The sequence below is a fragment of the Ciconia boyciana genome, chromosome 2, assembly GCF_034638445.1.
Source record: "Ciconia boyciana chromosome 2, ASM3463844v1, whole genome shotgun sequence".
NCBI classification, from domain to species: Eukaryota; Metazoa; Chordata; class Aves; order Ciconiiformes; family Ciconiidae; genus Ciconia; species Ciconia boyciana.
Genome location: NC_132935.1, coordinates 169,137,019 through 169,151,002, shown reverse-complemented (window position 1 = coordinate 169,151,002; position 13,984 = coordinate 169,137,019). Strand labels below are relative to the sequence as shown.

The window sequence follows — 13,984 nt, the reverse complement described above, 5'->3', positions numbered from 1 at the left end:
GGGCAGAGAAGGGGAGGGGCTGGGAAGCGCCCGGGAGCATCCCCGGGTCCGCCGTCCCGCCGGCGGGGAGGTGCGCGGGCCGGGGCCGGGGCCGGGACTGGGCCTGGGGCCGGGGCCGGCCGTCCTCGCCCCCCGCAGCCCCTGCCGCCACAGGCTGCCCGAGGCCAGCAGCGCTCCCCCGGGGTGGGAGGGACGTGTGCGCTGCCCCCGGACTCCCGACACGGCTGCGTCCCCTGCCCTGCCCCGGGACAGCCGGCATCCCTGGTGCCCCAGGCCCTGGGGCAGGAGCGACCCTCCCCCGAGATCCGCTCCGCACGATGGCAGATTGCCACCCTTCCTGCAGGCAAACCCTGCCCGTCCCACGGGCCTCGTGCCAGGACCTGGCCTTTGCTGGCCGTGGGGTGAGAAGTCCATGCCCACAGCCCCCTTGGCCCCTGCCCGATGCAGGCAGGGTGCCTGCCTGCTGTCCCCAGGGCTGCCCCGCTGCCCTGTGCCGGCTCTACAGATGCTCAGTCCCACATGCCACCCACATATCTGAGGCCCAGTGATGCAATGCCCTCCAGCTCTTCAGGACTGCACTGCCTGCTAGAAGAGTCTTGAAGCCTTTCCTCCTCACTCAGCCCTGAGAAGCACACTCCAGCCCATGGGCAACGAACGGGGGAAATCCTCCTGCAGCTCAGGTGCCTCTTGTGGTTTAACCCCCCCCCGCCGGCAACTAAGCCCCACCCAGCCGCTCGCTCACTCCCCCCTGGCGGGATGGGGGAGAGAATCAGAAGAGTAAAAGTGCAAAAACTCGTGGGTTGAAATAAAGACAGTTTAATAGGTAAAACAAAAGCTGTGCACGCAAGCAAAGCAAAGCAAGGAATTCATTCACTCCTTCTCATCGGCAGGCAGGTGTTCAGCCATCTCCAGGAAAGCAGGGCTCCATCACGCCTAACGGTGACTTGGGAAGACAAACGCCATCACTCCAAATGTCCCCCCTTTCCTTCTTTTTCCCCCAGCTTTGTATGCTGAGCATGACATCATATGGTCTGGAATATCCCTTTGGTCAGCTGGGGTCAGCTGTCCCGGCTGTGTCCCCTCCCAACTTCTTGTGCACCCCCAGCCTACTCGCTGGTGGGGTGGTGTGAGAAGCAGAAAAGGCCTTGACTTTGTGTAAGCACTGCTCAGCAATAATGAAAACATTCCTGTGTTATCAAGACTGTTTCCAGCACAAATCCAAAACACAGCCCCATACTAGCCACTGTGAAGAAAATTACCTCTAGCCTAGCCAAAACCAGCACAGTGCCTTATGGCTGCTGAATCCTGGGGCAGTGCTGGCTGCCAGGGCTGCCTGTCTGACAGCTGGGCTGAGGGGAAGGTAAGGGTCTTGCCCTTCCTTGAAAACCTCAGCCTGTCTCACCAGTACCAGCTGCTGCCTCTCTTACCACGCTGCTGAGGCTCCGTGGCAGTGAGCAGGACCAGGGCAGACCAGGCACTGCTGGCACTGGCACTGTGTCTCTTTGCCTCTGCCTGGAGCAGCTGCTGGGTCTCACTGCACTGATGCAGGAGAGGGGTTTCAGACTTCCTGAGCAGGGGCTCTCGCATCCAGGCCAGCCAGACTGGAATAGTCTGCTCTTGAAAGCTGTTGCATGAGATGCTGCTTCTGAAGCCAGGGGGGTATCTCAGATGACTGAGCCCAACCCCAGAACCTGATGAAGATTCAGTTTTTGCATGGGGCACAGCTGCATCCACAGTCCTGAGTGAACAGTGCAGAAGACCCTGTGATTCCACTGCTAATTAGGTGTCCAGCCATGAAAGCCTCTGTCTCTGGTTTGATGAATGTCAGCCAGCCCAGCCCATGGGGCAAGGGAGCTCATGCACCTGTGCTGTAGTAGCAACACACACTGCAATCCCACCAGAGGTTACTGGACAGGGAGAAGGCTCTCTTCAAGGATGTGGGACATGGTGCTGCTGGGACGCCAATTGCTCTTAGGTTTGATACGGAGTTGGGTCACACAGGGTCCAGTTAGCCATTGGCACCCTTCCCTGGGAGACACAGCTTATGTGTCTGGAGTGGGCAACATCCCTGACAGCCAGAGCCAGCTTCACCTTCCTGGGTGCCCTCCCTTGATGCCACAGCAAGCACTGGCCCATCTCCATGCTGCCAAGGGCCCACCTCCATGGCCCTTCCCTCTTTAGCAGGTGCACTGTCTTAATCTGGGGTGTGGACCCGGTGCTCAGCCTGAACAGCTGACTCCTCCTGCAGAGCCCTGTAGCCTCAGAGCACTGGTGGGTGGCTCTCCCTGCCCTGCAGCTGCTGGCTCCAGCTGGCCTGAGTGGGGACAGCCACAGCTTAGAGCAGAGCAACCATTAGGACAAAGCTGTGCTCCTGGATGTCCCAGGTGGATGCTTCTTTCCACGGAGATGTTTGTGGCAGGTCCGGAGACAGGATCCTTTCATGACCTGGGTTTCTCAGCACCTGCTGGGGCAGCAGAGCACAGCTGGCTTCCTGCAGCCACAGCAGGACAGTTTCTGCCTCTATCCTCTGCACCACCTAGAAAGGAGAAAGTGTCCTTAGGAACTGCCTGGCCTGGTGTTGCTCACAGCATCCCCAGTGTGGGCTTGGCCTGCTCAGGTAGCAACATCTGCTGGCATTCACTCTGGATCAGAGGAGGTAAATGTCCTCTGGCATCTGACCCCAGCTGCCCTGCCCTCAGGGGAGCTGGCAGTTCCCTTCAGTATACAGTGGTAGAGTTGCCTGCACCTGAGAACAACAGTTCAGGTATTCCCTGCTTCTCTCTCCATGGGTCTGGGTTGGTCTGAGGCAGAGAATGGTAACTTATCTATGCTACATGGCTGCAGAAGGGGATGACATGCAATTTGCAGCAATAGCTCCTGCACATGAACTGATGCCTGTACATCTGGGCCGGGGGGGAGGGGGGGGGGGTGGACAGGGATTGTGTAGCAATAAGCAGTGCTCTTTCACTATAAATGTGTCCACACGAGGGGTCTGTGCTACTGCAACCTAGCACAGCAGTACAAGATTAAACACAGCACCCTGAAAAATGTCCACAGCTCCAGGGTTGGGGCAGTGACATTGAAAGGAGTTAAGTTTTATTTTAGAACCCCCTTATTCTCAGTTGGCATTTCTAGCTGACACTGTGGTTTGATATGTCCTGCCCCAGTGACAGCGTGAGTTTATTGCATTCTTAACCCATCACACCCTCCCTGCTGTGCATGCCATTGCCAACCTGAACTCTGTGTGCAAAGCACCCCCCCACGCTGGCTGCACACTTGTTCATCGACTGCCTGTAGACTGGATTGGAGAACTGGAGCTTTCAGCTTCTTAGAAGTTATTTGGGTTTTGGCTTTTTTTGTTGTTGAGTTAGTTCAGTCCCAAAGCCAGTAGACAATGCAACCCTACAAACAGTCGTGTTAATATAACTGCAAGTGCTGCGGAGAGGTGCAGCTCAGTCTGGTGCTGACGGAGGTGACAGACTCACTGCTGTCACCAGGGGTGTTGGAGAGAGCTGCAGAATAGCAGAGTGCTCCTTGCACCGTGCAGAACAGAGCTCCCCTGTGAACCTTGTGCAATGCAATGAGTCTGATGCCTCCTGCACAGCACAGAGCAAAGTGCTGCACCACACCGGTGAATGGCACTGCACAAAGTGGCTGCAGCACCTCCCCAAATAGAAGAGCTGCTGGGGCGGAGGGTGCAGCATGCCCCGCAAGCTGGAGCTATAGGTGCTACAGCATTTAGACTGGAGGGGGTGGGAGGAGAGTAACAATGAAAAACTGGGCAGTAGAGACAGACCCTGGCATGACAGAGCCATGCAGATGGGAAGGGACCTCAGGAGGTCTCTGGTCCAACACCTGCTCAAAGCTGGTCCGTTAGATGCTGAGGAACTTGTCCAGCTGCCTTCAAGTATCTTCAAGGATGCTGATCCCACCTCTTCGGGCCCCTGTTCCTGTGTCTGACCACCTTCCCACCTTCCTAGTATTTGTTTTCATTTTATCTAGTTGGAATTTCCCATGTACCACCTTCTGTCTGTTGTCTTGTGTCCTGGAGTAGGAAGGGGGGGGGAAGGGACTCTCATGTGGATACGCAAATGTGCACAAATGCACACACTTGTGCACGTGTGTACACACACAGATAGTAAAAGGTAGATACAGATGTAGACACACAGAGATATGTATATACATGGACATGCATTTATTTATACATATGTGTTTATACATGTATATACACACATACATATAAACAAGACTTATTTTGCCCTCATAAAGACAATTTCATCATTTACAAGGGAATTCTCTCTACCCAGACCTGCCCACTCATTTATTTGGGAAATGGTTCTTAAAGAACTAGGAAAGGAGTAGTGATTGCATCCCACGGGGTATTTATTCACTCAGTGGTCCCCTCTCAGGAAAAGGTTTTCAGTGCAACAAAGCTGGTTCATAGCATTCTCTAACAATGGGCTTGTATGAAGATCTGATGGGCCACAACATGGTACTGGTGCTACTGTTGCTCATCAGTCAGCCTCTCCAGGACTTGCTTGGATGCATAGGTGATCTGCTAGTGGCTCACAGAGCAGTTCCCCAGCAGGTCACACTGGGCTTTTTTTTCCAAAGCCGGTGTGCAGCAGGGGCTGTGATGGGCCCTCTGACCCCGGGACGAGCAGACTGAGGCAGGGCAGAGGAACGCTGCACTGTGCTGTGCTGCCCTGTGGGGGAATCCGTGCTGCTGTGGGTTGTCTTTAGGAAGCAGCTCAACATACTCCTGGCCTTGGTCAGGAGTGCCTGGCCAAGGTCTGGGGACATGGCTGGCACCGCATGTGCCCACCCTGAAACAAGGGTGCACAGCCCTGTGTGAGGACCAGTGCTCAAAGGAGCATACCCTTTGAGGCAAATTGTACTCTGCAACATGGGTGACATCACTGCAGGAATCCTGCAATACAATGAACCTATAACCTGGTGGGGAGAAATTGGCTCTGACTGCACATGGGCAGGAGACGAACAATCTCCCTTCCCACCGACATGGCACCTGGCAAGGGTCACAAGCTCCCCCTGACCACCTCCAATTCCTTTACAGCCAGTTCCACAGCAGCACAGAGTTCAGGGTGCAGCTGCAGAGGGGATTCAGTAGCTAGTCTGGTCATGATGGCCTCAGCAGCAGAGTGCAAACTCCTGGTGGGTGCATCTTCGGTGTCAAAGGAAAATGACCCAAGTCCTGAAAGAAGTTGTCAAGGACATGCTGGAATTGGGGGTTGGCAGGAGAGAGAGACTGTAGCTACACTCTGCTGTGGGGCTGCTCGCTCAGGTTCTGGGTGAGTTATGAGGCACTTTGCGCAACTGCAGTGCTCGATGATCTCTAGCTAGCCGGGACTGCTGAATCCCTTCCCAAGGAGTCCCACTCAACTGCCTATGCTGGACCTTGCACGGCCTACCAGCTTGTGCCAGTGTCCTCGGCTGCCAGGCTGAAGTCTCCTTCAGAGGGCTTTGCAAGGACCTGTGCTGCATCTCTGCGCCACAGGCAGGCCAGATACTGAGACATGAATGGGCATAGGGTGCAGATGCTGTAGTGGAGCATATTGGTGATGTATTTTGGTAAGCACAGGCCAAGGGAGCTGGGACATTGTGTCACACCTCTGCCCTCTCTTTCAAAGAGGCAGGGCTGATTGGAAACACCAAAGTGCAGAGCAATAGCATGATCTCTGCTCTGGCCATCTCTTGTGAAAGAACCTCTGTATGTACCCAGTCCGTGGCTCCAGCTGCCTCGGGGCTGGGTAGTACTGCCCCTTGCAATGGCTGCTGCCCACCTACGTACCTCCCCCTCCCCGCCCCCCCAGAGGCTGTGCCAGCTCAGCTAGGGCTGTGAGAGGGCCCATGTTGCTTTGTCTGTGAGTTGCACCCCATGGGGCTTCTCCTGGTGTGGTCTGCTGTGCCCAGTCTCTCTGGGACGGCTGGTTTCCAGTCTAGGGCTGCACGCCCTGGACGTGCTGATGGCATGAGTCTGCATCCATTGCTCCTGCCCTGCAGTACCTACACCCTGCTGCAGCCACTGCTTCAGCTCAGTGGCATGAATGGTGCTGGCTGGCTGTGGCAGGGTCCTTATGGTGCTGCCAAGGAGCTGGTGTAGTCATCGCTGCTGCTGGGGGCTGCATTGCTCAGGGACAGCCCCACTGTGCTACTGCCCTGGCACACTCCTGTGGCATACAGAGCAGCGTGGAGGATCTGCCTGTGCCCTCCCTGGCACCAGCCTAAACATGGACACAGCAGCTCCTGCCTCAGCCTGTCCTGGCCCGGGACCATGTGAAGCCATGCGGGCCACCTTGGCGCTGAGATGTGCTTGAACAGTGGAATAACGCCGGGCTGAGGCAAGGCAGGGCAGGACCAGAGTGCTGCTGCTGGGGCCTGGCCCCACTGCCAGATGGGGGCAAGCTATTTTTTTCTTAACGCGGACACTGTTGTTCAGCACAAACGCCTTCCTGCTGGGGACAGGAACAGCGTGCTGCAGCCCAGAGGCTGCCCATGGCAAGCTCAGGCCCTTGCACTGAGGCAGCACATTGGTATGGGGTGGCAGTGCGGCCTCCCTTAAGGAAACCAGGGCCACTGCGGTGCCAGCAGCCCAGGATGGCCTTGCCTGCCTGCTCATGAGCTGGAGAAAAGGGTGTTTGTCTAGGGTCTATGGGGCCATGTCAGAGCACGTGGGGAAGCTGCTGGCGCTCCCTTCCCCTGGGCGCAAGCAGAGGGGCAGCCCCTGGATCCCCTGCACCCGTTTGCAAGATGCAGGCACCAGCAGGCACCATGCAGGCACTGGGTCTGTCTCCACGGGGCCGTGCACTGGCAGCGGTGCCACCACCAGCAGGACCTGGCCAGGGCTGCGTCTGCGCCGAGGCGGAGGCTGCGCACCCCCACGGGCACCGCGTGGCCCAGGAGGGGCTGCTCAGGGCTGTGTGGCCCCAGGGCTGTCCTCACGTGGCTCCTATTGGCACGGCCGCTGCTCCCAGCCGCGACCCCAGGGCTGACCTTGAAGGCAGAGTGCGGGGGCAGGCGAAGGGTTTGGCTGGAGACCCTGGCCCGGGGCTGGCTCTGGAGCCGGGTCCAGGCTGTGCCGCAGGCCAGGGGCGCCCCGGAGGGTCAGGGCAGGGCTGGGATGGGAAGGGAGGCGCTGGGGCTGGGCTGGGCGGGATCCCGCGCAGGAGATGATGTATGGGCAGATGTATCAGATCGCACAAGATAAACAAGCAGTGAATTTCATCAGGGCCCATCATGGCTTTAATTTGGCTGCCTAATGAGTCAGATCCAGCCGCGCAGATAAAAGTTGTCAGAGCCGCAGCCCTAATGAATTTCTTGCCACTTGTAATCAAGGCAGCTTGTCTGAGGGGGATGATTAATGGGCCCCAGAGGAGCTGCCGTCCCTTGGCTTCCATTCCTGCTAATGCAGTCGCCAGGAAATTAACCAAACCCAGCACCGGGCTGGGGCCGAGGCCGGGGCCGGTGCAGGGGCACCGATGTGCACCGCGCAGGAGAGAGGACGGGGAATGAGGGGCAGACACGGGCGCAGGCAGGCAGGGCTGGGACCGGACGCGTTCCACGATACTGGCACACGCAGCTGGCACACCGAGGTGAGTTAAGGGGCTGGTGAGAGGGCTGGGGCCACCATTCTGCAGCCACCAGTGTGGCAATCCTCTGCCATGGGAGGGGCGCGGGGAGGAGGCAAGAGGGGTCTGGAGGGGACTGCTGAGGGCTGCTTGTGGCAGGTGGGGTGCCGAGCGGAGAGCAGGGTGTCTCGGTGACTCCCTTCCTTACAGCGCCACGACTCAGGCTTGGGGACCCAGACCCGTGCCCAGTCCCAGTGCAGTGCCAGGCCTGGACCCAGGCACAGCAAGGGGGACGCTGGAGCCCCAGTCACTTGTGGTGTGGCCTTGGGTGCAGCCAGTAGAGAACCAGCAGCACTGGGGCCTTGCGCTGCCAAAAGGTGCGGGAAGCATGTGGGGTCAGGGATGGTAGAGCAGAGACCCATGGCTCCCTTCGCTGCCCAGGGGGCTGTCTACACCTTGGGACCAGATGACCCCCAGTCTTCTGCAGCCATCTTTTTGCCATAGCAAACCACCCAGGGTCCTTGCTCGCCGAGACAGCCCACCATTCCCTGCCCATGTCTGCCCGCCCCCCAGCTTCAATCTCACTCTGTCGTGCACAGGGACCAGCTGGCCCCAGCCCTTCTGACCCAGCATGTCTCCTGCCCAGCGCACCCCCCTGCTATGCCCACCTCTGATCCCGCCAGAGCCGTGCATCCCTCTGGGGCCGTATCCCTGCACTGTCCCACAGCGCCCGGGGCTGACACATCTCCCCTCGTCCCAGCGCTCTGCCATGTCCACCACGGGGCCCAGTTCAGTGCAGGACTCCCGAGATGGAGGAGAAAGGGCTGAATGCTTGTCAGTCTGGGATGGAAACCCACCCGACCCTGCAGTGTGGGCAAGAAGCAGACTGGAGGCTGCACTGGAGGCCCAAAAGGCAGCACACAGAAAAGCTGGGCTGGCAGGGGGTGGGTTGCTTTATTGGCCTTTATCTCCTTGGCTGCAGATAACACACACAGGGCAACTCATGGCAAAGAAACAGTATATACAGAGTGTCCATATAAATATTTCCAATGTACATTTTATACACAAGTGACAGAGACGTTCCACAGCAGCGTCCAAAGCCTTGGGGTTCCGGTGCTCAGCTGCAGGCTTGGCCCAAAACCAAAGGGAGACATTCTTCTCCTTCTTCCTCTTGCTCAGCCGGAGACCAGCCCCGCCTGGGCAGCAGCGGGAGCCAGTGGGGATGCTCTGATGGAGACACTGTGTATGGCTTTGGGGCTTGAACCTGGAAGGACAGTGACTCTACAGACAGACAGACAGACACAGCTGGGGATCCTGGGGTGACCATCCTCTTCCCCTCTAGGTCACCAGGGAGGCGGGAGGGGCCTTTGTCCAGGGGCTGCGTGGGAGAGAAGCTCCCTCTGCATCAGCGCGTGGAGAGCAGTACCAGTGAGGGGATCCCTCCCTGCGCTGGCTAGAAGCTGAGAGGAGCACAGGGGTCCAGTGGAGAAACACGCACCTCCTGCTGCCCCCCACCTCCCCACTGCACCAGGGGTGCACAGCGAGGCCGAGACGGGAGGGAGGGCAGGAGGGAAGTGCCCAAAGTGCCCTACTGTTCGGGAGAGCGGGTGCAGCGATCGCCCTCCCCAGTACCGGCTGTGCAGGGGAGGGCCACGCACCTGAACTGCCTCCAGCCCCTGCATTATCTACATGTGTGTGTGGTGGGGGACACAAAGGAACTGCCTCTCCTCTTCCTGTACCGGTCATGAGAACGGGGTGTACTGGAGCCCCCAATCCCAGTGACTAGGAGGGAGCCCCTCCACAAGCTGACAGCACTGGGTCTGCACAGCATACCCCCTCCTAGCTGCATGGGGAGACTCCACAGAACCGGTGCAGAGGAGCAGGCTGCTGGCTCCCCGGCCTCCTCCCAGCCAGAACAGGGGGCACGGTGGGGGGCAAGCACAGTGGGTGGCCCAGCTGTGCTGCTCTCAGACCCGCTCCTGTGGCCCTGGTCCTCCGGCAGGGATGGAAGGCGGCCATGTGGTGAGCAGAGGGCCCGTGAGGAGCTAGACAGCGCTGGGGCTGGAGCCGAGCTCTGTTGGCACCACGGTGCAGGCATTGTTGTTGGCGTTGGTGTTGCGGCGAGGCAGGCTGGGGGTCAGCGTGGTGACGGCACTGTCACTGGGGCATCCGTGCTGCAGCAGGATGTCAACGCACTCCTGGCTGCCGGCTTGCCGGGCGTAGGCCAGCGGGGTCAGGCCCCGAGCATCCCGGCTCTTCACGTCCACCCCGTACTGTGCAGGAGAGAAAGTAGCTCATCAGTGGCACCCAGGTGCCATAAGGCCCCATGGGCACGGGGCTGGCGCAGCAAGAGCACCAGCAGAGGTAAAGGGGCTCTGTGGCACTGGGGTGGGCAGGGAGAGGGAGACGGGAGGGTGGGCAGGCAGTGCCAGCAGGCACGTGGGGGAACCTGTAGGAGGGGGATGGACGAGGGGTGTCCCAAGACCTGGGAGCTGCAGTGGAGCTGCAGTGGAGAAGCACCGGGACAGGGCCAGAAGCGCCATGGTGGAGGCTGCGGGGTCCTGCCTTACCCAGATGAGCAGCTGCGTGAAGACTACATTGGCCATGGCGCAGGAGAGATGCAGTGCTGTGCGCCCATCTCCATCCCCGTAGGTCTCATTCACTTCCTCCTTGGTGCCATGGGCCAGGAGCGTCACCACGAGGCGCAGGTCATCCTCTACCACAGCCCGCAGCAGCTGCTGCCCCAGCGGGATGTCCGATTGGGGCAGGGGAGCCAGGAAGAGCTTCTGCTCGTACTTGGCCCGGATCCAGCGCTCCTTCTCCTCCCTGCCAGATGGGACACTGTCACAGGTGTGCCAACCTGCCTGGGCCCCATATGCAAAGGGGCATGCGTACCAGCGCTGCCGCCCTGAACACACTCCATGTTAGCAGTGTGTGTTTGTCACACGCAGACCCCCCCTTGCACAGCCCCTGCTGCAGACACCTCCCCTGCTGTGCCCCCCGCGCACATGGCTGTCACTGGGGCTCTGTGACACTGCTCCGGACCCATGCCCAACACACACTTGCCTCACTGCACCTCCTTATAGCTCCCTAGGTACACTGTGTGCTTACGTCCATGCATGTACAGCAGCAGCGACCCACACCCAGACCCCACACGTGTCACTGTGCAAAGGGACACCTGCACCTCCATGCTAGTGCCCCTGCACACCCTCCTGCATGCCCATTACGTGGCAGTGCGGGGACCATCTCTGTCCCATGCTTGTGTGTGGGCCATGGCCAGCAGCAAGAAAAGGTTAGCGGCTGCACACGACAGCCCAGTGCCACGGGAGGCACGTTATCGCTGCTGCTGTCTCGCCTGGTGCAAACAAAGGCTGCAGCAGCGTCCATCCCGCCTGGGGCTGCGGGGCCAGGCGGATCGATGTGTGCCGTGCTGCCGCTATCTGCTGCCATTCTATCCATCTGCATCTGGCGGGCGGCCATCAATGCCCCGCACGGAGCATGCTCACTCCCGCCGCCCCCTGACCCGCTCTTATCCGTTGATAAGCCACAGAATGGGCTCTTGTTGGGATGAGTGACAGGAGAGTCGCTCCGATAGGGACAGACAAGGGCCTGAAAGGGACGCACCCCTGAGACCTGAACAACGTTGCCAAGCCGTTGCTGTTAACCCCTTCTGCTTTGCAGCCAGCCACGGCTCCAGCAGTCACCGCATGGCCATGGCCAGCCATGAACCCCTGCTGGCCCACCAGGACAGTGGGAGAGGTTCTCCAGTGCCTGAAGAGCAGGCAGGACCCCGGACACTGGAGTACCTTGAGGATTCCTGCCCACCTCTCTGTTTGGCTGGCTGGCGGCTCCCAACCTCCTGTGGTGCCCTCAAGCCTCCTAGTGTGATTGTCTGAGAAGCATCTCTGCAGTCCCCCATCTCCCTTACCGACTGCTTTCAGGGGTGGGCTTGGGGTAGCCTTCCACTGCTCCTTCCCAGACAGCGTTGGCCAGGGCGTTGCCGATGGCCGTCATGACCATGAGAAGCTCACTAGGCCAGTCGTCCAGGTCCAAGGAGCGCACACGGGACAGGTGGGTGCCCAGGTTGCGATGGATCCCGGAGCACTCAATGCACATGAGGGAGCCCAGGTTCAGACTTGCCCAGTCCGGATCTGAGGACAGCAAGATCAGTGGGGGAGAGTTAATGCCAGCATGGACTCACCAGCCTGTCTCCTATAACCCAGGAGACCCATATTGGCAGGCACCTGCCCACCAGCTCCCTTCCAAGCCCAGTGCTCCAGCAGCACAGAGAGGCAAGGACCCCAGGCTGGTCAGTAAGGGGTCATGGACCAGCACGGCAGGTGGGTCAGCCCTCCGTCCCTGAAGAAGGGGTCCACTGCAGGGGAGGATGAGGCAGCCCCACAGAGTAGGTCCCTCTGGGGTAAGAGAGGAGGTGGCAGGGGTGGAGTTCCCCTGCCCTCCCTGGGTGAGCAGCCCCACCTCCCAGTGCAGCATTTCTTACTCGGTGCATCGCAGTCCACGCAGAAGCTGTTCCCACGTGCGGTGCGGACGGCCTGCATGGCCTGTGCATCGCTCTGGCTGCCCAGCCGAGCCTGAAACAAAATGCACGGGAACCCTGTTTACTCAAGGCCAACTGCCCTGCCACGTGTCGTCTCATCACCACCCCAAGAGCCCATCGGGGAGCCGCCAGCACCTTGCTCCAGCAGGCACCCCACAGGCTCTGCTGCAGGAGGGGTGTCCAGTGTGGGGGCTCAGAGAACAGCGTCCGGAGGGAACACCTGATTTGTAGCCGGGTGTGTGCCGGGGGAGCAAAAAGGCAGAGCTGCCCAAGGAGGGAGTGGACAGCACAGGTTCCAGCCCTGGTGAGATGCAGAGAGCTCCATGGGGCTGGAGCCAGGCTGGGGAGAGGACGGGGAGCTCAGAGAGGTGACAGGAAACCTGGTGGGGAGCACCACAGTCCCAGGGACGGGATTCACAGAATCACAGAATTGTATAGGTTGGAAAGGACCTTTAAGATCATCGAGTCCAACCGTAAACCTAACACTACCAAGCCCACCACTACACCATGTCCCTAAGCACCTCATCCAAATGTCTTTTAAATACCTCCAGGGATGGCGACTCAACCACTTCCCTGGGCAGCCTGTTCCAATGCTTGATAACCCTTTCAGTGAAGTAAAATTTCCTAATACCCAGTCTAAACCTCCCCTGGTGCAACTTGAGGCCATTTCCTCTCGTCGTATGGCTTATTACCTGGGAGAAGAGACCGACCCCCCCTCTCTACACCCTCCTTTCAGGCAGCTGTAGAGAGCGATGAGGTCTCCCCTCAGCCTCCTTTTCTCCAGGCTGAACAACCCCAGGTCCCTCAGCCGCTCCCCATCAGCCTTGTGCTCCAGACCCTTCCCCAGCTCCGTTGCCCTTCTCTGGACACGCTCCAGCCCCTCAATGTCTCTCTTGTAGTGGGGGGCCCAACACTGAACACAGCATTCGAGGTGCGGCCTCACCAGTGCCGAGTACAGGGGCACGATCACTTCCCTCTGGTTGAAGGCACAGATTCAACCCTGACTGGGAGCAGAGGGATCAGTACGGGATTCAGCCTGGACAGAGAGGGAAGCCTGGGACAGGGATGGATGCAGCAAAGCAGATGCCGGAGAGGAGGAAACAAAGCAGAATGCAGCTGAGGCTTCTTACCTTATTTTTGCTGCTCTCACAGCCCTGCAGGCTGGCAAGGATCTGGCTCTCGATGGCCTGGACCCAAAGCTCTCGCTCCTCTGACGTTGAGGCCTCAAAGAGCCACGTCTGGCCCGTCAGGGACACGATAATGAACTCAAATGGCTCATCTGGTTCTGGAAAAGAAAGGTATGCCATGACATGGGTCAGGGAAGGGAAGGAGTGGGTCTGCCAGCCTCCCAGGGTGTGAGCACACAGACAGATCCCTGCGGGCCACCGCTGCGCCCACACATGGGCAGGATTGCTGGCGGCAGTGGTCCCCAGGAGGCTGGGACAGGGAAACGCAGGCAGAGAGTGCCTGCAGGGAGGAACCAGAGCTCTGCACCAGCCTGTCCCTCCTGCTGCTCGCACAGCTCCCTGCATGCCAGCTCCACTAGTGTGGGCTTGCCCTTTCTTCCACACACAAACATCTGCAGCATCGTTCCCCAACCACCCCGGGCTGGGAAACCCAGGAGGCTGCGTCACTGGCCTCCTGGAAGCTGCGTGCGCCCTGCTCTCCATGCCCTGCATGTCCCACGCTTGGAGAAAGCCGCTGACCTCTTGAGCAGTGGGATCAGCTCCTCCACAGAGCTGGTGCCCCCGAACAGCCCCATCACCCCCCAGGAGCCCACAGAGCACTTGGTGCCTGCTGATGAGTGGCTTTAAAGGGACAGAGTCCTGCACGCTGAATC

General features: G+C 59.3%; 1 protein-coding gene across 2 annotated transcripts in view; it reads right to left on the bottom strand.

The window, feature by feature from the left end:
* Positions 1 to 8,521: 8,521 nt before the first annotated feature.
* AGAP3 (ArfGAP with GTPase domain, ankyrin repeat and PH domain 3) overlaps positions 8,522 to 13,984 on the bottom strand; it is a 156,791-nt gene continuing 151,328 nt past the window's right edge. For both annotated transcript variants that reach the window (XM_072855019.1, XM_072855021.1), the window contains exons 14-18: positions 13,275 to 13,429; positions 12,088 to 12,178; positions 11,515 to 11,737; positions 10,157 to 10,412; positions 8,522 to 9,859 (exon numbers count right to left, since the gene is read on the bottom strand). In XM_072855019.1, coding sequence (XP_072711120.1) covers positions 9,632 to 9,859; positions 10,157 to 10,412; positions 11,515 to 11,737; positions 12,088 to 12,178; positions 13,275 to 13,429 — 953 coding nt within the window. In that variant the 3' untranslated portion in view covers positions 8,522 to 9,631. The remainder of the gene's footprint in view (positions 9,860 to 10,156; positions 10,413 to 11,514; positions 11,738 to 12,087; positions 12,179 to 13,274; positions 13,430 to 13,984) is intronic.